The sequence below is a fragment of the Drosophila montana genome, unplaced genomic scaffold (genome assembly GCF_035044405.1).
Source record: "Drosophila montana isolate Dmon_TW-CO22-7 unplaced genomic scaffold, ASM3504440v1 contig_3216_1, whole genome shotgun sequence".
Lineage (NCBI taxonomy): Eukaryota > Metazoa > Arthropoda > Insecta > Diptera > Drosophilidae > Drosophila > Drosophila montana.
Genome location: NW_026998096.1, coordinates 319052 through 346298, shown reverse-complemented (window position 1 = coordinate 346298; position 27247 = coordinate 319052). Strand labels below are relative to the sequence as shown.

Below are 27247 nucleotides of genomic sequence, written 5' to 3'. Positions count from 1 at the left end.
GACGATGACGTCGACGAGGGGGTGGGGGGAGGGGGGGAGAGATTCGCGTAACAAGAAATTGTCACGTAGAACTCACTTAGTGACACGGATAGTCGAGGCTTTTTAGCACGGACACCACCCGCTTCTTCTTCTTCTTCTTCTCCTCCTTCTTCTACTCAGTCAAATTGTAATTACAATTTGATGTTGCAACCACTCGGTAAAAAAGCGGGTATATGTCTGTATATGTACGTCTTGCCCAATTCCGGGCTGGGGTGTTCGCTGGTTAAGCGAGCGTGTAATTTACAATTTGCTCTGGTTGCCCACGCTCACGGCCCGACAAATGTTTTAATTATGGTTTACTTAACATTTGCAATTTAAGTGAAATGCCAAAGAAAGCTCCTAATTGTCTTTATGTCCAATTTAGCCGGCGGGCCCAACTGCGACAATCGGACCAAAACAACTTATTATTCCGCTTCTAAATTTGAATCAATAACCAACAAGTTTTTATATATATTTAAAAAAAAAACGCCCCTCTCAATGGTAAATGCATTGACAAGTACTTAATTCTTGCAGTCGGGTGCACCTGACTGCGCAATACTCTGTTCAGTAAGTGCTTACAACGAGAGAAGTCTTCGTATTGATTGGAATGTTGCCTCCAAGCTTTTCGGCTCGATTCGTAAAAGAACTCATCAGCAAATCCAATCTCAGTATAACAGGTAAAAGTGCCCAACTCCGAGATGCCCTGTAACATACATACAATATCTATTATACATTGCATCGGATGTGCTTCTTCTTCTCTCTACTCCGGATGTATTCTACATTCTATAATTACTTTACCTCTTATATTCCATCCTTTACATAGAATCCCTAGGCTAGGATCCTTAGGCTGAACCTCAAACAATTATAATTTATCTTTTATAGGGCCCCGCGGGGAGGCATACGGCATTGTTATATTCTTATATATATTAACCTACTTGGTACCTAAGGTGTACTCAAAAATAGTATCTTTCGATATCGAGAAACAGGGGGAAATATCATCAATTTGATAAACACGAGCTTTGCTAATGGTATAAGATAATTAAAGTCTCCAGCTGTAATACCCTTAAGAATGACAGAATGTACTTAACTAAATCGCCTCTGCTTCTGATGCTGTCCCAACAAATATGTATATACCTTATGGGGCCAAGGAATTTTATGTATATATTCTACTCTCCATATCTTAAAAAATTAAGAATTCATTTCATAGAGGTGAGCTAGTACCCATACATACTATACATCCCGTAAATGCCAAATTTGTGAAGAAGTTAAAAACATTAATACAAGAACTTAAATTTAGAACAATCCTATTGCTGCTCTTTGTTCAATCCGATTGATTCGGACTTTTATGTACTGTCTGAAACAAAGAGATGATAACTTTATAACTGAGACAATTTGGCATACAGACAGACATGGTTTATTATACGAATCAGAAATATAGACACCATTGATTCGAAGATATAATTTTTCATACGTCTACAGGGATATTGATAGCTCACATATTCCCAGAAATAATATAAGACAGCTCTAGCATTGTATATTTTAATACAGTTGCTATTCTTTAACTTACACAATATATGGTACATAGTACAGTATGACTCTCTGATAAGGACAGCACCGATCTATCATATTTACCTAGCTTTTTGATAACAGAAATTATTTTAGTTCTATTTTTTAGAGAGTTTGCATTAATTACAGATATTTTTCCAGCTATTTTTCACATTGGATTCAGCTACTATTTTGTAGCGTCAATTGGCAGCACTGGTCTTTAGCTAACAATTTTTGTATCTGCATTAGGCGCGATTTCGTTTTGGTATATAGTGGGACCAGACCGTTCGAATAATTGGGTAATGCTGAACTGGTCACTCTTTTGAAACAGCTGATTTGAAATGGTTCGTAGCCAAACTAATGTTGTTATATTTGAAAAGCGCCGTCCTACGGATCATTATTGTATTATGATAAGGTGTGTGTCTTTACTTTGCATTATTTTTGATGTCAGTAAATTTTAAATTTCTTAAGAGTGCATATCTAAGTGCATTTTACAATTGACGAAGCTTATATAAATATGGCATACTTTTACACTTGTAGAGGATATTTTATCTTGTTACAAAAGGTAAAATTCATCGAGATGTCTCCTCTCCGATCTCATTATGTATATATTTTCTTGGTCAGAATCAAGAAACAATGGGACATTTGTTCTATATTAGAAGAAGACCTTGGCTTAAAAAAATCCCAATCGCCAGACCTGTCAAGAAATATCGAATCCATTAAACGCGGTCATTATATGGGAGATACGATAACAATAAAAATATTTTGTTTGTTTTTAAGCTTTTTACTTTCCAATCAAGTTCAATATTTTTGGTTTTTTTTTTTAACATTGATGTTCGTTTTCACATAAAATCGTATTTAATGTAAGTATGTATCCGGGCAGTCATATGGTAAAGCTGCCACGTGAAGCACATCAATACTTTCTGTAAGCTGCTGATATCGTAAGATAGTTTATATATCGTAAATGTTAAATATTTATACCGCAACTATATTTAATAATCGTCTTAAGCATCTACTACAGTTTCAAATTGGATTAGTTTTTTTTTATTAAATCATTTATTTATGTTTTCGTACATTTCGTATTTGCCAAATATTTGAATATTTTTTTGTTGAGATGGAATTTAACTGCGACCCTCAAAATATTCTAAGGAATTTACTTTTCGTTAATATATACTCATATTAGTTTTTTGGAATATATGTTATTTTTACTAAGAATGTTTTCTTTTTTTAATTCTTTTTTGTATGCTTATAATTTGATTGAAATTTAAATTCAAAAACTACTAACGATTTGAATGCTTCTTTTAATTATATTATAATATATATATTTTTCAATCATGCGTTTACCTCATTATTCAATTCTGATGCTGGCGCATCGTTGCCATCGAAATCTTTTCGCTTATGTTTAATAAAAGATATTTTCAACTATTTTTTAGTTAATGTCAAAATTGTAAGATTTCTAATCGCCGTCAATTGACAATTTGTCTAACTCAAAAGCTAAATACGCCTTAACAACTCCAATTTAACAAACAAATATACAACTTAATAACTTAGACTCGATAAACAATTCCGAATTACTTGTGTTTATAATAATATCATTATTGCAACATAATCAAATTATTGATAAAAGCATTGCTAATAATATTGTTTGCATTTGCGAGTTAAATTAAATAGGCAAAAATAAAAACAAACTTGTTTTAACTATTCTAACATTCTAATAACATTTCCAATTCCGGATCTTTCTTTCACTTTCTTTAGTTTACTTTCATTTTTAAAATGTTGCAATAGAATTGTTTAAGTTGAGTTAATTTTCGTTTTGTGTTTGTTAATTATATGCATATATGTAGTTATATTAAATTACTTGTTTTAAACTGAAAAAGCATTTTATAAGTTTTATATGCGTTAATAGATTTTTATTTATATGCTTTAATAGATCTGTGTCCTTATCGCAAGTCGGGATCCTCGTCGGCGGCCTTCTTAATTCTTAGCAATATTGTTGTGTACCACTGATCCAAGCGAGAGATGCTGTCATAGTCCTTGACTGCCTCTGTGAAGCCTTCAATGTTCTGCTCCTCAAGGTGCTCGCACAAAACCTGCAAAAGCGAGCACATATATATAGCCAAAATGTAACTCAATTGGAGAACATATTTAACGCGTACCTTGATAAGCTTGAACTCTCGTGAATCTTGGAATGCCGGATACTGTTGCGCATACTTTTCAATTGCGTGCTGCGCATTCAACAAATCAACACTCAGGTGGCAAAGAGCGGCGCGAAAGAAGTACTCCTTGGCGCTATATTTGAGCAGCGAACTCTCGAGCGACGAGGCAGCAACCTGCTCGTATATCGATATTGCTTTTTCGTAATCCTCCAGCTGGGCTGCGTATTGGGCAACCTTCAGCATGCACTTGTTGGCCGAGCTCACCGACTCCTCGCCCTTGAAATAATCTGCCGCCTGCTCGTAGTGCTGCACAGCCTTGGCCTACACAAATTGGAAATATTTATAGCAATCGGAACACGGATCGGAATCTATAGTCGCCTCTTACCAGGGTAGCCGGATCGGTTTCATACATTTCGGCAATGCTCTGATGATGCTTAGCTGCCATTGTGAAGCGTCCCATGTCGGTGTAGATGTCTATGGACTTCATCAGGCAGTTGACTGCGCTCTCCACGTCCACCTTCTTGTAGCAGTTGGAGGCGTCCACGTAACAGGTGCCTGCATCGTGGCGACTGCCGGCGCGTCCGTGCAGCGTGGCTGCCTCGCAGAAGCATTCGCCGGCCTTGGTCCAGTTCTTGGACATTTTGAACATGTTGCCAGCTCGCGAATAGCATTCGATGGCATCCTCGACCTTGTTGGAGCCTCTGTAATGATGTAATTCGGATATATAACATAATTTCACGATGCAACAAAGAATCACCGTATCTCAATTGGTAAGCAATACAATAATTACAATATTTAATTAAATCAACTTTATCAGTTGAGCCCCTTTTTATTAGCTTATCACTTTTATGTAAAATTGTTTTTGCAATATCTTTGCTTTCGTTCAGGGTCTTTTTCCAAAGGTTAGTTACCCATTAAAAATACTCACCTTTGCTACGTAAAGGAGTACGCATATGCGTAGTTATATAGGGTATTTTTTTTTCTAGTATTAATATTCAGCATTATGCATTTAAAAGGCATAATGATACATGACGTATGTACATATAAATAACGCATGCATTACAACTTTCCCCCTTAACTACGTAAATAAAATATGTATGTATGTATGTATATATATGTATATATATATATAATTATACATTCATATGTATGTGTGAGTGCTTGAAAATGCATGAACAGACTGGAATATTGACAAGAGAATCTATCAAATGACTTAAACATTCAAAACAGTTATAATGAAACTCGTTGTTAAGTTAACAATTACTCACCCAAAAAGTGAGCCGAGAAAACCTTTTTGTTGTGTCAGCTTCTTTTCCGCCTCAGCCATAAGCTGAAGGGCCTTTTGCTCATTGTCTCCCATAATTGCACTTGTGGCCTTTTTGTTCACCAAATTGCATTTAGATGACTATTCGCGGTGGCTTTTGAATATGTTTCCCACAACTTTGTCTTGGACTTTTCTGAAAATAAAATCAATACGAAAATGCAGAAGTGTGACCAAAGTTCTAACCTGAAATATAATAATTTTTCCCAATGTTACTAAATATACTGAACAATGTATTCCATTTTATTTTTCATTGATATGATAGGCAAAGGAATCTTATATAGCCAAAAATAACTATTACTCGCAACATTCGGAAATATAATTAGTTTCGACTGACAAAATGATTACTTAGTAAGCAGCAAAAACTCGTGTCAGCTGTTTAAAAATGCAGGTGAATTCGCATTTCGATAACTCGATATCCGATAAGTACTTCTATACAAACTATCGAAATGCCGATAAAAATCGTTAGGAATTCAAAACATTTTATATGATTTTGTTATTAAAATCTTTATTAGATTGTATATTTGTATCTTTAAAACATGGAAACATATATATAATTGCGTGTGAAAGTCGCTTAATTTTTGCGATTGACATGTTACAAACGGAAATAGCTAACCGAAAACAAAAAAGAATCTTTAACTTAATAAATAAACAGCGGGTAAATTTAAACAGCAACTACAATTTGGAAAATTATGGAGCAAAGAGAAGATTTTCTTAAGTTAAGCCTGCGCGCTGTATGTAGAGTTAATGAATTCGGTTTAACTAAACATAAACGTAACGATAATGAATGAAATCAGCCGGCTGTAGTATTTTCATCTTGTGCTCAAACAAACATCTTCTCGAGCATTTTTCTCAGCTTCTCATGAGCATAACGTATCTTCTGATATAGATCCTTGGAAACTCCACTTTGTGCAATAGTTGAGAATCTATATGTCCGGAAGTTTTTCTCATGGTCCATATAGGTGATGGCGCTCATGCGTGGGCATAAAATAATCTTCATATGATCCGAAAAATTAAGCTAAACAAGGCAAGAAATAAATAATCAAAAAATTGGATTAGTGTCTGCAGTTACAGAAGTCTTGAGATAAACTCGTACCTGGACAGAACCGTTGGTTAGGTGCATGACTACCGCACACGTTGTGCGGAACCAGGAATGCAGATGGGGCATACGTGAAATTTGATCGCTCTCAACGGTGACATTGTTAGCCCCTGCCTTCACTAGATGCTCCGTCATGTAACGCTTAAAATATGACAGCAGCTTCATCTTTTTATCGAGTGTCTTGCAGTAATCAGTCGTAGTCATATAGGTTTCTTTGCCCTCCTTATCAATAAAGTGCACGTTTATTTGATTCGGAAGCAGAATGAGCTTTGTGGTGTCATTGAACATAACACCGATGCCCTCATCACACAGTTGATAGCCAAATCCGTATTTGTCGCTATAGTCGACCCACTTCGATATCCAAAATAGCGGCTGGGCAGCTGGATCGGTATTCTCATCCCCCAGATTGCCTTGCAATAAACGTGGCTGTCAGGAATTGATAGAAAGTATTGTTTTTAGTTTTTGTATTAAGCATTAACTTGGGAGGGAAGTACTATACCCCTACTTACCTTGTCATTTATCAGCTTCGTCAGCTGCTGATGCAAACTCTCAATATCACTACGATAGTCTTCGTTGTGGCGACACATCTGCGCCGACGCAGTAATGGCATCATGTAAATTATTTTTCAAGAAAGTCGACTCCAAACGCGTATCGTCTCTCAGGCCGTTCATTTCAGACAGCGGCTTACGCTGGCTAGGATCCTCGATGGTATCATTGATGCCAATACGGGGTGCCATGGTTAGGCAAGAACTGGGCAAGAACATGGGCACCTGCGAAGCCTTAAGGAACTCAAAGTTCAAGAGCTGTCCAATTGTGGGGCGACTCTCCGGGTTAGGTTGCAACATCGCAATGACCATGTCCGCCGCCGGTTTTCTTAAGTAGCTCGGCACACGGTACTCGCATTTCTTGATTTTCGAGTAGGTATCCTTCAACGTTTTTGTCTCGAATGGCGGCTGACCGACCAACAGTGTGTACATGACGCAACCAATCGACCAGATGTCCACTTCAAAGGAGTGGCCCTTCTTGGTCAGAATCTCTGGTGCAATGTAGTTGGGTGTGCCGCAAAGCGTCTTCTTGCGTTCGCCCTCGTATTCAATACGAGTTGCCAGTCCAAAATCTCCGATCTTCACATGCAACATGTCATTCAGAAACAGATTGCCCAGCTTAAGATCACGATGAATGATGCGATTGTCGTGCAGATACTTGACACCCTGTATTATCTGGTATATGTAATAGCGGGTTTCGAACTCGGTAATACTTTTACGGCGTTTGTGCAACTCCATCATCGACTGCAGACCAAAAACATGTATAGATTAATAAACTTGTACTTATGCTGAGCTGAGGTGCTCCTTTATATATTTCATATATTTGAATACTAACGCGCTTTTTGCACAGCTCCAGCACAATGTAGATGTTCTGCACATCCTCAAAATAGCTGTGAAATTTGACAATGTTTGGATGGTTAAGGCTGCGGTGTATGGTTATTTCCTGTGCCGTCTTCTCTTTTTGGTTGTGCTTTATCATTAGTTTCTTAGACACAATCTTGCCGGCAAAGACATCGTCTGTTTCCACATCGATAATCTCGTAACATTTGGCAAAGCCGCCCTGGGAAAAGAATTTATTTAATTTCTTATGAATGTACATACAGATATATGTAAATAAATGTATAATATTCATACATAAATGCATGTGCATATATGCATACATACATACATTTGTGAGTAGTACGCGCCAAAAGAACCAACTGGTTGTTTTAGCGTGTTTGGCAACACTATTAGTGCGTGCGCTCCCTTACACACACACATGCACAACTACACAGTCCCACACACACACACATACACACATAACTGCATACAGCGAAAACAACAACAGGAATAAAATGTCCAAGCAAGACGACAGGGCAGCTGCATAAATCTGCGCCCAGCGTGGCAAGATCCTCAAATTCACTATACAGAACCAAGATGGTTGAGACTTACCTTGCCAAAAAAGCGCATACGCTTGTAGGTCTTGCGATTATTCGAGTCAAACAGACGATCGGGTATATCCGTGCTCTTGTCCTCAGGCTTTGCGGCCATTTTTCTCGGTTTGTCTTTCTTGGTTTGGCTCGTTGAGGTGAAGTTTTTTATTTTTGCTCGCCTTGTTGCTTTCTTTATTTTCTCACTAAGCTCATCAAATAACTGTGCACGGCACGCAAATGGAATATCAAATATATTTTAAAATATGTTAACAAATCGACACCAACAATGTTCTGAACGCACAAGACCCAGAGCGACACGAATTACAGGCACAAAGCGGAGAACGCGCCGAAACAGTTTATTTTATTTGAATGCCAGTTTGAGTAGTTCGTCAGCGTCACTACATCACAAACGATAACACATTTTAAGCAGCCCTACTTAAACAGTGCTCGAAAATAATTAAAAAACGCACATGTTGACGTTGAAAATTTGAATTTAAGTGTTCTCAACCATAAGAATTAAATAAATTCAGATTTATACAAATTTTCATTTGTGTAAGCTAAATACTCAGCAGCTTATTTGTACTTTGATAAATCAAAATGTATGATTTTTCAAATACCAATATTCTATTTATCTACAACTCCTAAGATAATACTAAATCTCGAAACAGCTGGTCTCACGCACAGGCAATGAACTGATTGATCTGGCAACACCATGCATGGGAAAAGGTTGAACCTGTTTTATTAATATATATTGAAGTTTTTCAAAATAAGCAAGCTTTATTATCTGTAGTCGTTGACAGATGAGAATATAAATAACGAATATCCAGACTAGATTACGATTGTAGTTTTGTTCTAGCTGAATACCATTGTAACCAGTTGCGTGAGACCTTTATCCTATACTAATAATAATTTTCATGTTGACGTCACACTTTTAGCGTACCCGCAATTGAAAAAAGTGTGACCTATTTCGCATGGTGAGCCCGCCTTTTTTTAAATTGCAGTCAGAGAATTCGTTTAGTTATGCGTTGCGTTGTTAAAGCTAATATAAACTATTCATTATTATCTGGCCAGGCAAGTAAATTTAAAAGATATTTGCAAGATTGTGGCCATAGCTTACTAGTTGTTAGAGACTTTGGGTACCTAGCCATAATTAACATTTGAAATGAAATGAAAATTTAATAACAATCAATATACCTAATCGCATTCTATGTTTATTCGCAGATGTTTTTTTACTTCTCATTAGTTTAATTGTTTCACTTGCTCAAAATTAAAGATTTTCGTTAAATATTCTCTTACTAATTTTGACTATGCGATTTCTACATATATTCATATTGTTTGACCTATTATATGTTTTATCTATTTGCTGCTGTTGCGGTTTGCAGATTTCTATGGCTATTTCGAGGATTTGAAAGTTCCTTTGTCTTAAAACTGTTGCCCATTTGTTGTTTCGGTAATGCCTTAAAAGTAAAACTTTATGCAGTTTGTTTTTAAATGTTGTTTACAATTAAATTATTACATTAAATATATTAATATATATATCAATAGTGTAGTTTTATAGTTGGTTTGTTTTGCCAGTTTTACGCAGTCTCAAGTGCCTTGTGTCTCTTTCGTGGTGTACGTATTTTTGTGTGTTGAGTTAGCGCGTGTAATGGGGGCTCTGTGTGAGTTCGTATGGGTGTGTCTTCCGCTGGTCTCCTCATGGACACTACTGAATTTCTAAAGTTTAACTAGAAGTATGCGATCCAGGCACTCTCAGCTGGATCCCGAACTGACAATGACTAAGCCACGTTGCAAACGCAGCCACTCCACAAACTCGTCCAGCATAACGGGCCCTGAAATGGATGTGGTTGAATCTTTTTATTTGTTTCATAATCGCAGCGGCAGCTACTTACAAGCGCCATCAATATCGTAGTTTGATAAATCAATACAGATGGTGCGCGAGAACTCGAGTATGTTGCACCATTGATCCTTATTGATAACCTTGTACTTGGACTGTTCTAGGAATTGTGCAAATTGTGGATACAATGTCCAATGCTTGCCCAGAAGCAGCTGCAGCATCGCCTTAGCCGTCACAATATCCATGCTTCGCTGATCCGAATCCTGTACAATACAAATCAACTTAGTGTGCATATATAATCATAAAAATATATATTTAGCACTTACCTTGGCAAAGTCATAGGCATATCGATATATACTCTTGAACGAGTTGGGATCGTTGAGTATGCTGCGCAGATAGTCCAATTTCACAACCATTTTCGCTGTCGAATCACATTCGAGATCTGTGAGACCCTTTAACCACTCCTGCTGACTGAAGAAACCCATCTGCGTAGCGCCCATTTTGTAGGCGAGCACAAGCATCACAATATTCTCGGGCTCAACGCCAATATCTTCACAGAATTTCTCCATGCCATCGGGCCCTATAACAATTGCAGGTGCTCCGCATTAACAGGTTGCAATTTAAGGTACTTAATAACAACACGAAAGATAATACTCACCCAGCGTTTCAGGCTCATCAGGCGTGGTGTATTCATGGAACCAGGCGAGACAGCGTTTCTGGCTAAAGCCATCTTCTGCTCTGATATGGCGTCTAAGAGAATAATTAACAAGTATGTTTCGTTAAATGTGACATATTTTTTGTCGAATTTTAATACACTATTTAACGCACTTAGCCATATAACATTTAACCACATATATTTTTGTGATTTTATTTAACTAATTAATTTTTTTTTGCTTGAGCATTCGCCCCGCTGTTGACGTATTATTCAATGTTTTTGTTTTTGAGTGTTTGCCACCTAAAAATAGCAATAGTCAACTCAACAGGGATGCCAATGCCAAGAGCCCAAGACAATTCGAAGTGAACATACGTATACGAATTGACGGCCACCTTTACAGATACAGCTGTGACACTGACAAAAACGGGGGGGGGGCAAACAGTTGCCATTAATAAATATGCATATTTCGTATAGTCTAGAATTATATATGCATTCGCTATCGGACAAGAAAGTTGAAATATTAAGCAAAATAATGTCATTGGGAATTTCTTACTCATAATCATCTTAAACACTCTCGTTTAATCTAAACTTCTGTTCATGACTGATGCAATTGAGGCCAATTGAGAAACTTTTTACACTTAGGAGAAATAGTTAGGAGCTCGCGTGGGCAACTGGGAGATACCTTCACTTATTACATATCCAGCAAGTAAGAACGTTGCAGTCGGGTGCAACCGACTGCGCTATGCCCTGTTCAGCGCCAAGTCTACCCTCTAGTTGTAGTTGTAGTTGAAGTTGTCATGCTGTGAAAGTTGCTTTACAAGCTTGTAGATGAATGTGTTATTTCAGTTTTGGGACAAGGATAATCTCAGAAATCTAATAGCGAAATTTAGTCGAGATGTCTTGAACACCAAAAAGTTGTTCATACTAAAATTTAATTTTTGACTGAGCGTTTTTAACATACATATGTACTGCTGCCTGCGTTTCAAGAAAGTTTCATTAGGAGAACTTTAATCCTGAGAATGGTATTCAAAGAAGGAGGCAGCCGGACAATCAACGAGCGAGTCGCTCTATATGCACTCCACTGTTTATACTGATGTATATAAATTCTTTATGGATATCTTCTTATACGTCAAACTTTTAATGACAAGGTTCATCCAGTCTAGTTTTGCTGTCTTTATAAAGCTTCACGACGCATAAGTGGAAGGCTCTTCTCAGCAATATCAATTTAATTAGATTTAAAATTCAGAAATGCAAGTAATCGAATAATTAAAATAAGAGACGACTAGACCAGCAGATGCTGACAGGATAAGCATCAGACATTTGGTTTTGGGCCCGGCATTCCAATAAATTGAATGAATTCTTCATGAAATAATAGTTTCTTATTCTAAATATAAATGAAAAAGTTCGAATATTCAACTGTTGTCCGAGTAATAATGCCCCTCACTGTTCAGTTGTCGTTGTCCGACATACTTAACGGACGTTTTAAACAGAGTTCAGGCGACTGCGCGCTGGAATGTCAACTGAAAGCGAGAGTTGAATGAAATTCGTGTCAAAATATGTCGAGTCGAGAGTCGAAAGTCGAGAATCGTCAGATAGGAGCCGAATGGTTTGTGACATTACAACGAGTTCAGGACGCAGTTGTGCGCAGGACTTCAAGCGAGACACACGTCGTTATTGCCCTCGAAGCAAGGATTACTACGTAAAAATTCAAATCAAGGCACTATAAGTTAATAAACAGAAGAAAAATGCTTAAGTTTCTGGGGAATAACGTACATTTGAACTATGCCAAGGGATGTGTATTCAACATTATCTGTTGCATGCTGCTGGCGCTAATTGGTAAGTTAGGAACTACCTAAAGCACCCCGTTGCCTAAGGGATGGCCCGACTGAAGCAAAGGGGTGGGGTGGCAAAAAATCAATAGCACGGAGGACATCACAATGCTGACACACTGACGCGTAAGAAGAAAAAAACCATTTAAACTGAAACGCATCTTTTTCATAGCGGACAGCGCTCAAGGACTTCAGCTGAGCGCCTTTACAACGAAAACGCCGAGAGTCTCCAAATACTCTACCAAGGCGCCATCAGTAAGTGTTGTCTCTGTCCGATCCGATCCCTTCCAGCTCACTTCTACTGTCAATTGTTGCTGTTGCAGGCATCCTCGATGAACCATGATGCGACTACTTCGATTTATCGCTTTAATGCCACAAACGGCATCACCTGCATTCTGATGCAGGTGGACGGGTTGATAAGCATCCGGTATCGGAATAAGCTGAACGAGGATGTCGAGGCCGATCTGTATATGCCGGACAGTCCGCAGCTAAGCGGTGAATGCGTCGAATCCAATTTCGAAATATTGACCATGGACTTCAAGGGATTTACGCTGTCGATGACATTCAAAAAGGTAATTGGCTGTGCGCTTCGTTTCGGTGGATGGTTGCGTCAGCTGGCAAATAAGGTCAGAGGTTAACTAAAGTTCACTTTTGTTCTGCATACATCCCACACACAGTCGTCGGGCGGTGAGGGATGGTACATCAACCTCTTTGAGCTGACATACTCATCATCGAATTCCCTATTCGAACATCCCGACCGTCCCAATTTGAATGTGAAGCTAACTTCGCCAGCGCAAACGCCCATGTATTTTCCAACGCCCGTGGGCAAGTCCTATCTCTGTGACAAGGAGCAAACGGTCATTTTGTATGCCCCCCACGACTCCGGCGACCAGTCCGGGCATATTGCACGCCTCTACTTGCGCGACCTGCACATGCAGAGCTTCATGTTCAAGGAGAGCGGCAAGTGGGGACCCTCCTTCCACTGTAGTGCCACCGGTTCCTATCGCGACGAGACGGCACCTCTGGCCGTTGGCACTGCGCTGGCCATTGCGGTGCTCTTGACCATTTCAGGCTACGGCGGTTGGCGGTAAGTAAACCCGTTCCCAACTATCGAACAAGACAATTTCAATTGGAACAAACAACAAATGCAACTGCTGCCAGATTGATTCGTTTACCGATTCAATCGGTTTGCTGATCGTTTTTTGAATAGTTAAATTTTAAATGCAATTAAAGAGTGAAGCTTTCAATTTACTAATTCTACTCTTTGCAGGTATTTCAAAGTCAAGAAGGTTCAGTATGGTTCGATGGAGTAAACAGAATATTGATGTACCGAAATTTTTGTTCGTTTTTTAATTACTTTCATATCAAATCTTTGTACCGTTATTTGTTGCATATCAGTATTGAGGTATTTAAATAATGAATATAATTACGTTTTCAAACCTAAACGAAATTGTGAGCCATGATCACAAAATTATAACTGTTACAAAGGAATGAACAAACACATATTAAAGAAATACATATACATAAATATATATGAGAATTGCAAATGTCTTCCATATAGTTAATATAATTAAAATGTTAATTATTAAACATATTATAAATACATTAATATGCATTTTTAAATATATGCGAGTATATATTTACAAAACTAACCAAAAAAAAAGAAGAAGAAACCTATCTACATTTAAAACGTTAAATTCAAAAGCATTTTGTGTATTTGCTAGAGGTAAAAAGTTGCCCGATATGTAAAATTCAATTTTGAAATATATTAAAGTGACAAGATAAATTTAAGCACTAGCCAACGAGGCCTAGTAAGAGTTCTCTAGTCGAAATAGAAAGATGTCCTGTACCCAAATGGTAAATATATATATAAAAAAATCACACATTCATTCATATATAAGCACAAGCTTCAGCTCTGCTTTTCCCTCAGCCTTGATCAATAAAATTGTTATTAAATAAACTGTGCAATTTTAACAAGAGATGAGGGTAACAACTTTATGTGTGCCAAAAATATAGATTAATCTTTAAATTCAGACTAAACGACAGCTCGAATTCCAAGTAAAAGATTGAGAACAAAGCTTTTGTAGAACCAAAGATACATTAACTCTTCTGCAGAGCCATTGAATGGGTACAGGGTATAATAATAACTAATAACTATTTTTTTCAAGTAACAAATCAAATTAATGTAATCGCATTGCATCTCTAATACACATAAGCACATATCTAAAATGATGTATTGTCACATTCGAATCGTATCGATCGTCAATTTTTATGTTCAAAAATCCTCTTCTTTAACTTATTAACTAATTCCATAATACTCCTCAAATTCATTTGAATTTATATGCACCTCTTTTAATTTAATATCAAAAAAACATTTAAGCGAACTAATAAATGAATTCTAAAAATATAATGTTTCAATTAACGGTCGAGCATCTACCAAAGAGAATGCTTTAAGACTTAGGCCTCACAAATTTGCTGTTCGTAGAAGGACTTGTTTGTCGGACTCATTATGGGAACTATATGATACTTTATCATATATATTAATATATCATATCATACTATATCATATATGATACTATATCATATCATGCTATATCATATATGATATATCTTGATAACTTTTGGGATCCGTTACCATAAAATTGTAAGAAGTAAACTTATTTGGAGTAAACGCATTTGTGTGCCAAATTTTAATACTGGTAACTTCATAACGATCGGACTATAAACTCCGAATCTATTCAAGAAAGCATTTTCAATTTAGAGAAGCTAAGGGAAGAAGCAACACAGCTACAAAAGCTCGAAGCTCGTGGCGTGCGTGCTTATAGATATGTCTGTATTGAATATAAGTTAAATTGCTTGTATCGACAGGTTAGAGTTGAGGTCAAGGTATAATAGCGCAGTCCCGATTAGGCCACTTTGACTTGTTTAAGACAAATTGACGAATTGACATAGGACCTTTAATTTTGACATGTATAATGCATTAAAGAAGGCATCTCCAACCCCCTAAATCAACGTCAGTACATCGGGTTGATTGATTAAAGCCATTAAAGCATTTAGCACATATTCTTTTTGCGCAGGCTATATATATCGAAACTGCGCGGGAATTATACTATATATCAGACATATTTGTATTGGAAACGGTCAGACAGAAGTCGAACTATTGGCTATTTTTCAAGTTTACTGAAACCTGGATTATGACTGTAGGAGACCTGATTTACTATACTTTTTGCATATTGACATCTTATTAACGTGAGATTAACAAGTATCGTAGAGGTCCTATAGGAAAAGAAGTTTTACATAGGTTTTGAAATATACCGCACATCTGCCAGTGTACTTAATATTCCTAAGATAACTGTTATTTTCTAAGTAAGCAACTAATAAATTTATATACATTCACAGGTCAGAGACGGTGTTAGAATCTACAGCTAGAAAGGAAGGCGTTTACATTCTTTTTCGAGCTAAAACTAATGAAAAGAGTATAAGGAAGAAATAAGGAGACATCTCTGGTCTCATTAAGTGTATGTTTAGGGATCAGCTTTATGCATGGGAATGTAAGTTCTCGCATATTATATCCAGATTATTCAAATATTTCGATAGCTTTCTTTGTTTACGAAAACTAGATATATATCGGTTATCAAATCCGATTTTTGCAGCAGATTCTAAAGCTGAAGATATAAGAGCGTACAGGTAAGTATATATTTAAAAAGAAAGAACGGCTATCTGCAGCACATTGAAGATTGAATATCCCTGCAGATATGACATAGAGCTCCTGAGATTATTCTTTATGCCCTGAAAACCCGTTTATTGAGGTAAGTCTTATTATGTGCATCTATTTACTGCAGTTCAGGCACCTTCTAATTAGGCATTGCGGACATGAGTTTGTTTAAATATATGTTATAGGATTTAATGTATAATTGTATGTAGGTTTAGGACTACTAGGTTCTATCTCTATCTATAAATCCTTTAAAGTGAGTTTTATCTTGACTATCCATAAACGATATAAGCTTATTAATTGAATTGTATCGATTTGTCAGTTTATGAAGTAAAAATGAATATGTTGGCTTGGAGTGGATATACATATGGATATAAATATACTGGATATATGTGCATCCTGAAAGATGGAACTGGTTTGATTTTCAATAAGCAAACATACATCACTTAAATTTTTCGACCTTTGGGTTGATTTTACACAATAACGATTTTTCCAGAAGTTTTTCTATGAGGTGATTTTGAACGCGATCAAACTCAATGTGAACATTTTTCATTCTGGTGGTGGAATTTCAGAGAAGACGATCGAAGACGATAATAAACGATCTCCGAACTTGCGAGTGAAGTTGTCAAATCCCTGTCTTAACTAGTAGTTTTATGAGGACTTACTACAGTTAAATTTCGAACACCTCCTAGCTCTTACGGCCACGACAAACCTCTTTATATCCCTATATGGCTGTGTTCCTCAATCGTGGAATCTTTAAATAGTGTATTTAGTAGTAGGTATAGCTCACCTGCTGCTTTGCTGTGTTGCAATGCTTGTGTAGCTGGTGCGTGCTCTTTTTGATTGGCCATCCATATTGTCACCGATTTCTGGAGCTCGACGTTTACCTCGTGGCATGACTTGTGTGATCTGATTGCAAAAGTTGGCCTGTCTTACCAAAGTAAAATCGGCAAAATTTGGCTTTGGCTTATATAACTATATTTATTACACGAATTTGCAGCTGTGGATCGCAGGAAAGTAAACTATAATTAATTAAATACAAATTACTGGCTATTATTTATTTGCACTCACCACTGTCCCTCAGCGCAATGCAGTCATTGAAACATCATCTCACGGCGACATTGACTTACATATGTAGCTGCAATACGTAAATGAAAGTTATAAGACAACAAATTTATGTATGTTCAAATTACGTATGTACATATATTTAATTTTGCAGAGTCGACTATATATTTGATCAATTTCCTATTTATATTTCTCAGTCAGTCGGAAAGGTGTGTCCTGGTCAAAAGGTGTTGAGCAAAAGATACAATACCCGGCAAAAGTCGCTCGCCCCTCCACTGAGATATTTCCACAGCTGAGAAACTACACGGGATGCACAGGACACCGAAGACATACACACATACACACACACATACACTTAATGCATATAAATACATGTAAGTATTTCTATATGTATTTTTCTATATGTATGTATACGTATCGGTAAATTGTGCGTTAATGCATCTATGCGCAAACTATAAGTCTGTTTATACACATCTACAAATAGACATGTATGTCTGCATGTATTTTGCACTCAAAAGAATTTCGTGCGTATACGAATTTGTAGAAAACACTTTCATGTTGAAAACACCGGCAGCAGATTGGCCAAGAACAGGGCATGGACGTGGTATCGGTATCGTGGTCGTTTCCCCATCTCAACCACAGTCAGCAGCAGCTGATATGCCAGCAGCAGACGGCAGCCTGCGCGTGCTCGTCTTTTTACGTCGCCAAATACAAGACTGTCTCGGTACGCACAATGTTAAGTACGCTTTGAATCACTTATTGTTTTAATTGGACTGCTTAGCAGTTTGTTTAATTAGAATATGCACACACATTTAATATTTACCATTTATATGTTGATACAATTTACAAGCCTACAGGACAGGTCTTGGCATCAATGATATCGATATTTTGATGCCGATGCGGCGATGTTTTCAATGTTTTTTGTATATATTACGGCATATCATCGCAGAACTTTCAACGGTAGCCCTGGCGTAAATGTTGTATGACTTTACGCTTATCGATAGTAAGACTTTGCGACCATCGATTATAGATTAATCATAAAGCAATTTAAATTGACATTGGTTTTAAGGATTTAAACAAATAGTGCAGTTTTTAACGGCTCTGACTTTTGGTATATTGAGTATAGTATATTTTATATCATAGTCGCGAATTTGGGCTTTCATACCATACAAGTTTTATCGAGGACGTTCGTAAAAAATTGAAAAATATATTGTAATGGGTTTTTTCCCAAAATGTAACGATTTCAAGCAAGTATTAGAACTGACTGACTGATTGGTCGATCTATTGATTGATTGTAAGATCTAGGAAGCCGAAGTTTTTACTGTAAACTACAGTGTAGAAACATCGCGAAAAACGGTTATACTGAACTTTTTTGTATACCATCTGATCGGTCTCATATTTAAAGACCTGTGCTCTCACTTTTCGCAAAATTCATCCCTTGATGGAAATGAGGGTCAAAGATTTGGCGGGTGAGCCGCAGCCCTGGAAATTTGACAGAAAACGCTTTTATGCTAATTTTTTGGTTTACTATCCGATCAGTTTCAAACTCTTCTTTTTTAAAATTCATTCGATACATATTTTATTTGATTATACTTCACTGAATTAAATTCAAATTATGGTTTTAATACTCATTACAGAACTTAGGCTTGTATTTTACAGCAAAGATCGATTACAGCTTACGTTACATCCGATTACAGCCGCGTAAACTTTAACAGAGTTGGTTAAGTTAAAGGGAAAAGCAATGCATTTATTTTTACCGTTGAAGTTGCGACTAACAAGACGAACGTTTGTGCAGACATTGACTTTACGTGCATTTAAACGGAGGGGTAAATATTTTTAGATTAATCCCCATTTAAATACATAGACAACTTATCTGGTAATGTGAAATATATTTACAATTGCATTTTCTATAGACTAATTTTGAACAAAAGGCACAATTTCATATTGTATTGCACAAAAGGCACAAATGGTGATGCACAAAGAGTGCGCCAAAATTAACCGTTAAGAAATTGCTCAAGGGCATCCTTAGACTCCACATCGCTTTGCTCCAGAACGACTTCTTCTAAAGTCAATTTGTTTGCTTTTGTTTGTATTTCTGCAAACGAAAAATAGATGAATGTAAATGCTTCCTACTTTTGAACGTAGTGAGAAACATACTGGGCAGTTGTCCGCGCTGCTTATACTCTTCCAGATCCCCTCGGAATGCATCATCGAATACCGCCTGGCGCTCCTTTTGCAGCTGTCTCAGCTGTTGTTCGTGTGTGTGCATCTTTTGATGATGCTGTGCTGCAATCTTTTGCCTATATTGCTCCAGTTCATCTAGCTTCTTTTGCTTATGCTTGGACAGCTGAAACTGCTGCTCCAGTACGAACTCCTGAAGTTCGCATTCCTCGCACAAGTTCTCCAGCTTTTCCAACTCGACTTCCAGCTGCCGGCCTAACTCCTCCAAAGATCCAAGCGTCTCAGCACTGTGTTGAAGCTTGGAAACTAATGCGGGCAAGCCCGCCAGACAACTGTTGAGCCCATTAATTGTAGTACGCTGTTCGCTGGCACGCTGCAGCACGCCCGTAATTTGTGTGGCCACACTTGCCGCGTGTCCAGCGTTCGCCTCGTTAGCGGCATGAATTTGCTGCCAGTCATCCTCGTATTTGGCCAACAGATTGCAGCCCGCAGCCACGTTCAGCTGTGTGGGCACGCCATCAGCCAATTGGCCGCTGAGCGAATGCGCGCTGCTGCGGCTGGAAAAAAAGCTTTCGTTCAAGTCCAGCGGCGACGAGGGCGTTGTGGCGGCACTCGTCTGACTGCTGCCACTGTTGCTGACACGTTGGCGATACTGTTCCTGTATACTCTCCGATATAACAATGCCCTCCTGGATTGCATTGCTTAGCTTCTTTCTTAGGCTGCCAAGCATTATATAAACTCCGATTTGTTTCTTTAAATGCAATCAAACTGCTAATTGAACGCTGTTCGTGTGAAAATGCGCTGTCTAATTGTAAATAGAAAATCAGCTGGTCGCAAAGTGACAAGAGATAGTGTCATTTGACAGATCGCTCATGAGAACGAAAAAGAGAGAGTGAGAGAGAGAGAGAGTCAAAGAGAGAAACCTGTTGTCATTTATACTCTTTCCGGAAAGATACCTCAACTTTCCTACAAAGTATGTAAATATATATTTTTACTTTTCAATTTTTAGTGTCACAATAAATCTCCCAATATAATGAAAAAATTTGTGTGTTAGTTATTAAAAAGACAGAAAACTTGTCTTCTTATAGAAATAACCCAATTTTCTGCTGATCCATCCAAGGTCAGCTATATGATTTGTTATTTCGATGCTAAACAGTGTATTTCATATATACAGATATAATTTTCAAATAAGTGCTTGCGAGAACTTATTGTTTTCCCTAATTGTACCAAACTTCAAAATACCCTTTGCTCTGATATATAATATGAGTCATAACATTTATTTTTTTACTTTCATATATCATGTTTCTTTGATTATCAACTTATTAAATGTCACAAAGTATAACATACAATATGCAACATATGTCAACTATAACAATTCGGCAATTTATTTTAAATATTTATAAAATATTATGCGCCTGCTTTAACAATTTTCTTTCCGATTGGCGTTTCTTTGCCAAATACACCGCCCTTCTGATGAGGTCCTCGGCATTGTCTTCTTCAGTTGAGCCTGTAACATAAATATTTAGGGTAATTATGGAGAAATATATTATGATTAAATTATATTGCATATTTACTTAAGAGCGCATTATAAAAATGTGTGTAGTTCTTAAGGCATTTTTTGCCTTGGACCCCATCCACGTTGTACCCGTTGGCCAGCTCATCCGATATTATATCTTTAAACTGCTTGAGAATGCCATTTGGGTAGATTAATTCTTTCAACGCTTTTATCTGTAAAATTTGTACAGATTTAAATTATTGCAATATATATATATTCATATATTTTTTTGGGACAATTTGAAAATTATGACAATAGGTGTTTAGTTGGGATCGTGTAATTTACGTAAACTAGTTGGCTTCCATTTTGAATTGCCATATCGGCTACGGCCAGGTCCTCGTCCGATTTAAGGGGAAAGGTCAGCTCAAGCGTCGCCTCGTCTGCGTGGCACTTCATCTCCTTTTGCTCACAGAGCGTGTTCATGATTGAGTCCATTTTTTCTAGTAAGTGTGGATACATTTATAGTATATTCAAAGCTCGATCGTCAGGTAGATATATTGCCCAGGTATTGAGGTAATCAACAAGGATCTAAGCTCAAATTGATAAATAAAAAAATCATTTATGAAATGTTTATTTATAATTCTCTAAACGAGAGTTTATATCTGAGCTTACCCTTAATATCGTCAATTTGCTCGCGCCCATCGCACATTTTTTTTATCTGGTGAATTAAAAATATTTACGAACCTTCATAATGATTTTCAGGCCCCGAGAGTCTTGGGATTTTTCTTGAAGAACTCATTGTTAAATATATTTAATATATTTATGTTGTTCCAAATAAGATATTGAGTCGATCCGCTTGATTCCGACATATGTACTGTAAAAAAAACCAAAATAAGTGCCAATTTTATCCAGATAGACAAATGACATACGAGGCTAAACATCAACTCAGCTTGTTGCCCTAAACAAGAAACTACATACATACATATATGTAGATACATGTAGATGCTTTATGTCCATGTAGATACTTTATGAAGTCTGCGACACAATTATAATAAACTCTACAAGGGTATAAATATTCAAAATTTATTGAAAATTCAAAATAACTCGCATGTACATACGCATACATAATAGTTAATTATAGTATACATATATACATAAATATTTTTATATGTACGGAAGTAGTACGTATAGATGTTTAATGCAAATCTTCATACATGCGTGTAAGTGTGTAAGTAACATATACATACAAACATATATATATATATGTATGTATATTACTTTATAAATTTGATTTAATAGCGGGCAATTCCATAACTTGTGTCCTTTAACCTCTCTGTTATGCTTCTTCCAATGCACAAATACATGCATATATACACACACATGTATATGGCTGCAGGTATGCGAATTTGCATTAAAAGCGAGTCGAAATTTTGTTTGCAGCGGGCAGCAATCAAATGACCACGCAAAGAGAGGATTATTTGTTGCCGTTAGTATTGCCGTTATATGCAAGGCAATTTGCCAAAAAAAAAACAACTCGAACGAGAGCTGTGTTGGTGTACGACGGGCACGATTCGTCACTGTCGATTGTCCCAGTTCGATATGCATGCACACTTGTTTCTTTATATTGAAGATATGCTCTCACGTTATTAACTGTTTTTATTAACATAAACTGTAAACATAACATTTATCTAACATACTTGTAAAAATCATTGTCCCTGTTTTAGTTTGCTCTAACTAATTATGCTAATCGTCAGTCAAATCCACCGTGGTTGCAATATCTGCGGCAGACAACGCCTCCTCCGGTTCTGCCTGTTGCGTGGACTCCACTGGTAATTGATTCTGTTCTTCTTTTGGCTCTATATCACACTCAATTATTTCTATATCACTGCCACTATTAGACGCCAATTCATCACTTCCGCTGTCTACCAGAGCTATGGAGCTGCAGTTGCTAGCGTCACTCTCACTGTCAGTTACCGAGCTGCCAACAGATTGCTCATCCTGCGAACTCACATCAATTGTGACAATTTCGGGAACTTCTTCACTTGATGATGCAATGGATAGCGTATCCAATTGGATGTCCTGTTCCATCGTTTCCTCATCCGACATCAGCTCCCTGATTATATCACTTGACTGCGAAGCGGGTGAGTGTGGTTTATTAGCTAGCGTTTGATGCGCGAACAACGTTTGACTATAGGCCATAGCTACTGCTAGCGCCAAATTGTTTGAATGTACGTAGTACTCGGATCTCGGTACTGTTAAGTCGTCAGCTGTTTTCGCTGGCGGCGATACTCCACTGCTGCTGGTGCTCCTCCTTCTTCGTTGTCTACGCTTAAATTTACTGTGCTTTTTCTTGTGTTTCTTTTTGTGACTTCGGCTGCGACTTCGGGATTCGCGAGATGAACTTCTGCTTTTGTGTCGCTTTCTCACTTTCTTCCTGGATCGACTTTTACGCTCCCTTCTACCGTATGATTCCTCTTTCGGCTTCTTACGGTTGTAGAAGGCATTTGTTTTGCGCCTCTCGTACCTGTCGTCCAATTCCTGAAGCTTTTGCTGGCATCTCGCCTGCGTGCGTTCAATTGCCCGCTTGTTGTGTCGCAGTGCAGTGTTTATTGTTCGTCCCAAAAACTTTTTGTTTGGTTTGCCCAGTGGATTAATTTTGCGCTCTTGTGGCTCGTAGGATGCCTTGCCGTTATTGCTTGGCAATTCGCGCATAAGCTCTGCGATTGCCTGGCTGTTACAAATTTTAAAGAAATATTTTAAATTATTAGCAATAAACCGTTATTATTGCTATTACCTGGTAAGCGCTGGGTCGTCCATATTCGACTGTTTTATTTTTCTTCTACTCTCTTCTCTTTTTGCTTAAACGTTTCTCATTGAAGTGAGCACAGCTGTTATAACCAACACTACGCTATGGGCACCCATAACTTTAACATTTGCTGAAATTTTATTAACATCGTGCACAAATAACTGCCGATAGACTTTACAGCTTTGAAAATAGCTGGCAACTAATTTGAGTCGTGTATTTTAATGGAAAGTTATAACAGTGGCCATCTAGTTCAACCGGTCTTCAATACGTGATGACTAAGCTCTAAAAGAGCTATTAGAAAGATGCTTCTATTTACTTCATCAGTGCTTAGATGTCTGTATTTTTACGGCGCAGCTGATAATCATTGACCTTGCCATTGCGAGGGTTGCTATTTCTAACGATCTGGCAGCTCCGGTCAGCATGATATAGAAAGTGCTGCCAATAAACTTTTTCACTGTACAGATGGCGCCCTTTCTTTTCGAATCTACTGAAAATAATTCCTGTACGAAATTGGTTATTATTAACTTTGAGACATTATAATTATGATTACGCAAAATAACTTTTAGACTCAGTCGGATTACGGGTAGATTTATAACATTTAATTGCCTTATGTAAATACATATTAATGTAATATCACAGTTTTATCACATTTGGTTGACAATGTCTAACGGCTATTGCCTGTTACCAATTACGTTTTGCATCCATGCCACATATTTGCTGACACGTGTATAAATGCCTGGTAAGCCGGGACGTGCACAGCCAATGCCAGTGGACACAACGCCCAGTAAATAATGTTCCTTCGACATCAAAGGGCCACCGGAATCAGCCTGAGGAAATCAAATAAGAAGTGCGCAACATAACATTTGTGCTCTGCTAGCAAGTTGCATACTCACCCAACACGAATCGATTTGTCCATTCTCGTATCCCGCGCACATCTGGGTGTCGGTTATACTGTTGGACTTTCCCAGCGCACGATAAGAGTGCTCGCAGGCCTCATTGTTCCATATTTTAACGGTAGCCTTGCGCAAAACATCGGCACGTTCGCCTTCCTCTTGATTCTCATTTGTCCAGCCCCAGCCGGAGACTGTGGCGTATTCTGGCACCAAGCTTTGCGGTTCCTCCCGCGAACTAAGACAGCTCGGCTGAATATAGGCCGTAAAGCCCATGGGCTGCACCACTTCCAGCAGAGCTAAATGGATAAACATGTGTCCATAGACAGAAGTTGGCTTTAATTATTCTGATATAATGTATACTTACCAATATCATGCTGCACATTATTGCAGTCATATTGCGGATGCGGAACAATACTCCGAAAATCCACTCGCAAGGCATCCGGCCCATTGCCAACGCCATTCAGATACTCGCGTATGCTATGCAGCCCCACCACGCCTTGAATTTGGGCGGGCTTCATAAACTTTTGCAGGCCATTGCAGATGCAGTGACCGGCGGTGAGTATCCAGCGCTCATGTATAATGGTGCCGCCACAAAAGTGGCCACCACGACGCATCAGACTAACCATGAATGGCATTTCATGGCGTTCCGCCACGCTGCCGCCAACGATCTTGGGATTCCGCACAGAGCAGGGCACACTAGTAACTATTAATTGGAATACAATTTACCGAATATTATTTTCAATATTCTTTGTATTCCTAACTTTATTATAGGTTATGTCTGTATTAACCCTATTATACTCGTTACCAACACTGGCTACAATAGCCTTCGGCTAAGAAATTTCAAAAGCCAACTAACTATTTTGTATATCGAGTACAAAAGGAAGTACTTACAAGCAATTTGCGCCTGCGCAGTTCTGAGAACATGTAAAACTACAAAAATGTGCACCAGTTTCCACATATTGTTGTTCCTTTCAAAACTGACCGTTAAGCATTTGCTGGTGCAAAACTATTCAACGAACTGTCACAAATATTCTGTGCGCAATTAAATTTATATATGGGTCTGGCTCGCTGCTGTTCTATGCGGATTAGCGCACACTCAGCGAGCTTTCTGATAACGGACGGAAGTCTCAACACCTGTTGCCGCCAAGCTTTAAGCTTGCTGACGTCGACGTCGACCGCGGCAGTGACAGCGACAGCGACTGCACCTCCGTGTCGCCCATGTGCACCACGTTTTGGCACTTCATTTGCTTTGTCTGCCTCTCTGCCCGCCCGCCTGCCCCCTTTCTTCACCACCTGTTCACAATATACTACGAACGTGAAATGTAAACAAAAGCCAGCCAAAAAATGTTTAAGTGTGTGTGTTGCGTTTTTTATGACCCAGTGAAGTTCATGACATTGAATGGCTGACAAATAGTTGTGCTAATATGAGTATTTGTATATCTTTTCAACCGTACACGCATGTAGATGCATCAAGTTTATTGCCCCATTATCCTTATTTGGCAATTATATTTTCTGTACACGATTAATAACACGTTCTTATATAAAGCTTTTGATATTCTGCGCCAATCAAATGGGAAAAGGTTATGTAACAGGCAGCAGCAGGCGCCTCCCACTCCATAAAGTAGAAATATGAACTTATGTTTATACTCTTGACCTTATCTGTCTGTCTGTCTGTCCTTCTATTTGTACGCGTCCATCTCAGAGACCTTACAAGCAGGAGTCCTTTAATTTGGATAGTAGGTTTTGCAGATCTTATTTATTTCGATATACACGTTTCCGCAATCGATTATAATCGATCCATTATAATCAATCGATAATCAATCGATTATAAACTACCTGCCTTTTGAACATGTTTCGTATATTTAGGAAGCTATCTCTCAACACAAGTTTTGGTAATAAGATTCTTATAGAGTGTGAACAGGTCCTATACATAAAATGTACAAAAATGTTCAAGTAATGTTTTTTCTTTTAGAAAAAAAGCTTTGTAATTGGTTAATGGACACATTTGGCTGTTCTGAATATTTTATAATGATTTTCGTTTGCATATTAATTGTGAAGGACTGAGGGCAGAAGAACCACAAATGTTCCATGCTTTTGATGCTGGGTATGTGTAACTCCTACGGAGTTTGTTTCATTCTGATACTCTCGACTAGATTACTAATCCTTGTTTATACCTCGTATCCAATGGAAAAAAATTCGAATTTGGGTCCCGCACTTCTAGCACGTCTAAGCTAAATTTATAGATTCTACATTATGAAAACTAGAATTAACAAAATTTCTATAGAAATAAAACACAGTAACACACAGGATTTGTATTGTCTTTGGCAATATCAACTCTTTCCACAAATTATAGAGCTAAAGACACTTCTCAAGATGGAACTTAAATTACTTTATACCCACTTCCGCCTTAGTTTGAATGAGGAACTTCTGTCTTGACTTTTCATTGCACTGGAAACAGAGTATTTCTCTAAAACTTATCATAATGAAAAATGTATAAAATAATTGTAACTTGGCCCAATTATCGTTATTATGTAAATTGTGCATGCAGCTTTGCATGATAATGGGCCAAATTGCGTAGATAATTGAATTTCAATGCTGATACCAACCAACACAATCAATGTAATGCTGGAAATGTCAAATATGACATTAACATTGCCCTTAAAATAAAATTAAACTAA

General features: G+C 37.7%; 8 protein-coding genes across 11 annotated transcripts; 1 reads left to right on the top strand and 7 right to left on the bottom strand.

Moving 5' to 3' along the window:
• Nucleotides 1-2850: 2850 nt before the first annotated feature.
• On the bottom strand, nt 2851-5210 carry alphaSnap (Alpha-soluble NSF attachment protein). Its single transcript, XM_064688866.1, has 4 exons — nt 4988-5210; nt 4105-4420; nt 3720-4040; nt 2851-3653 (listed from the first exon to the last, which is right to left on the bottom strand). Exons 1-4 carry the CDS (start codon nt 5077-5079, stop codon nt 3504-3506), a joined length of 879 nt encoding a protein of 292 aa, XP_064544936.1. The 5' UTR covers nt 5080-5210; the 3' UTR covers nt 2851-3503.
• A 321-nt stretch (nt 5211-5531) lies between these two features.
• Nucleotides 5532-8485, bottom strand: polo (Serine/threonine-protein kinase polo). Its single transcript, XM_064688842.1, has 5 exons — nt 8116-8485; nt 7520-7744; nt 6649-7428; nt 6137-6565; nt 5532-6058 (listed from the first exon to the last, which is right to left on the bottom strand). The coding sequence occupies exons 1-5, from the start codon at nt 8212-8214 to the stop codon at nt 5864-5866; spliced, it is 1728 nt and encodes a 575-aa protein (XP_064544912.1). The 5' UTR covers nt 8215-8485; the 3' UTR covers nt 5532-5863.
• Nucleotides 8486-9576: 1091 nt separating this feature from the next.
• SCCRO4 (DCN1-like protein SCCRO4) lies at nt 9577-18100 on the bottom strand. 3 transcript variants are annotated; one of them, XM_064688926.1, is made up of 7 exons: nt 18018-18100; nt 17201-17267; nt 16920-17129; nt 10592-10683; nt 10260-10513; nt 9989-10196; nt 9577-9928 (listed from the first exon to the last, which is right to left on the bottom strand). In XM_064688926.1, exons 3-7 carry the CDS (start codon nt 17024-17026, stop codon nt 9849-9851), a joined length of 741 nt encoding a protein of 246 aa, XP_064544996.1. In that variant the 5' UTR covers nt 17027-17129; nt 17201-17267; nt 18018-18100; the 3' UTR covers nt 9577-9848. The 3 variants fall into 3 exon arrangements, with proteins under 3 accessions (XP_064544996.1, XP_064544995.1, XP_064544997.1); XM_064688925.1 differs by lacking the exon at nt 18018-18100 and having other exon boundaries at nt 17201-17342; XM_064688927.1 differs by lacking the exons at nt 16920-17129; nt 17201-17267; nt 18018-18100 and adding an exon at nt 10762-10820.
• LOC135432998 (lysosome-associated membrane glycoprotein 5) lies at nt 12074-14774 on the top strand. Its single transcript, XM_064688915.1, has 5 exons — nt 12074-12424; nt 12590-12672; nt 12741-12989; nt 13095-13504; nt 13688-14774. The coding sequence occupies exons 1-5, from the start codon at nt 12334-12336 to the stop codon at nt 13728-13730; spliced, it is 876 nt and encodes a 291-aa protein (XP_064544985.1). The 5' UTR covers nt 12074-12333; the 3' UTR covers nt 13731-14774.
• Nucleotides 18101-19063: 963 nt separating the features above from the next.
• Dysb (Dysbindin) lies at nt 19064-20292 on the bottom strand. The gene is made up of 2 exons (XM_064688814.1): nt 19352-20292; nt 19064-19289 (listed from the first exon to the last, which is right to left on the bottom strand). Exons 1-2 carry the CDS (start codon nt 20103-20105, stop codon nt 19189-19191), a joined length of 855 nt encoding a protein of 284 aa, XP_064544884.1. The 5' UTR covers nt 20106-20292; the 3' UTR covers nt 19064-19188.
• A 339-nt stretch (nt 20293-20631) lies between these two features.
• On the bottom strand, nt 20632-22392 carry LOC135433000 (uncharacterized). Of its 2 annotated transcripts, XM_064688917.1 has the most exons (6): nt 22149-22392; nt 21800-21928; nt 21615-21744; nt 21216-21370; nt 20950-21103; nt 20632-20882 (listed from the first exon to the last, which is right to left on the bottom strand). In XM_064688917.1, exons 3-6 carry the CDS (start codon nt 21667-21669, stop codon nt 20773-20775), a joined length of 474 nt encoding a protein of 157 aa, XP_064544987.1. In that variant the 5' UTR covers nt 21670-21744; nt 21800-21928; nt 22149-22392; the 3' UTR covers nt 20632-20772. The 2 variants fall into 2 exon arrangements, with proteins under 2 accessions (XP_064544987.1, XP_064544988.1); XM_064688918.1 differs by lacking the exon at nt 21800-21928.
• Nucleotides 22393-22508: 116 nt separating this feature from the next.
• LOC135432999 (pre-mRNA-splicing factor 38B) lies at nt 22509-23798 on the bottom strand. Its single transcript, XM_064688916.1, has 2 exons — nt 23665-23798; nt 22509-23601 (listed from the first exon to the last, which is right to left on the bottom strand). The coding sequence occupies exons 1-2, from the start codon at nt 23685-23687 to the stop codon at nt 22614-22616; spliced, it is 1011 nt and encodes a 336-aa protein (XP_064544986.1). The 5' UTR covers nt 23688-23798; the 3' UTR covers nt 22509-22613.
• Nucleotides 23799-24253: 455 nt separating this feature from the next.
• Nucleotides 24254-25619, bottom strand: LOC135432949 (transmembrane protease serine 9). Its single transcript, XM_064688849.1, has 4 exons — nt 25461-25619; nt 24934-25272; nt 24570-24865; nt 24254-24503 (listed from the first exon to the last, which is right to left on the bottom strand). The coding sequence occupies exons 1-4, from the start codon at nt 25525-25527 to the stop codon at nt 24348-24350; spliced, it is 858 nt and encodes a 285-aa protein (XP_064544919.1). The 5' UTR covers nt 25528-25619; the 3' UTR covers nt 24254-24347.
• Nucleotides 25620-27247: the final 1628 nt, after the last annotated feature.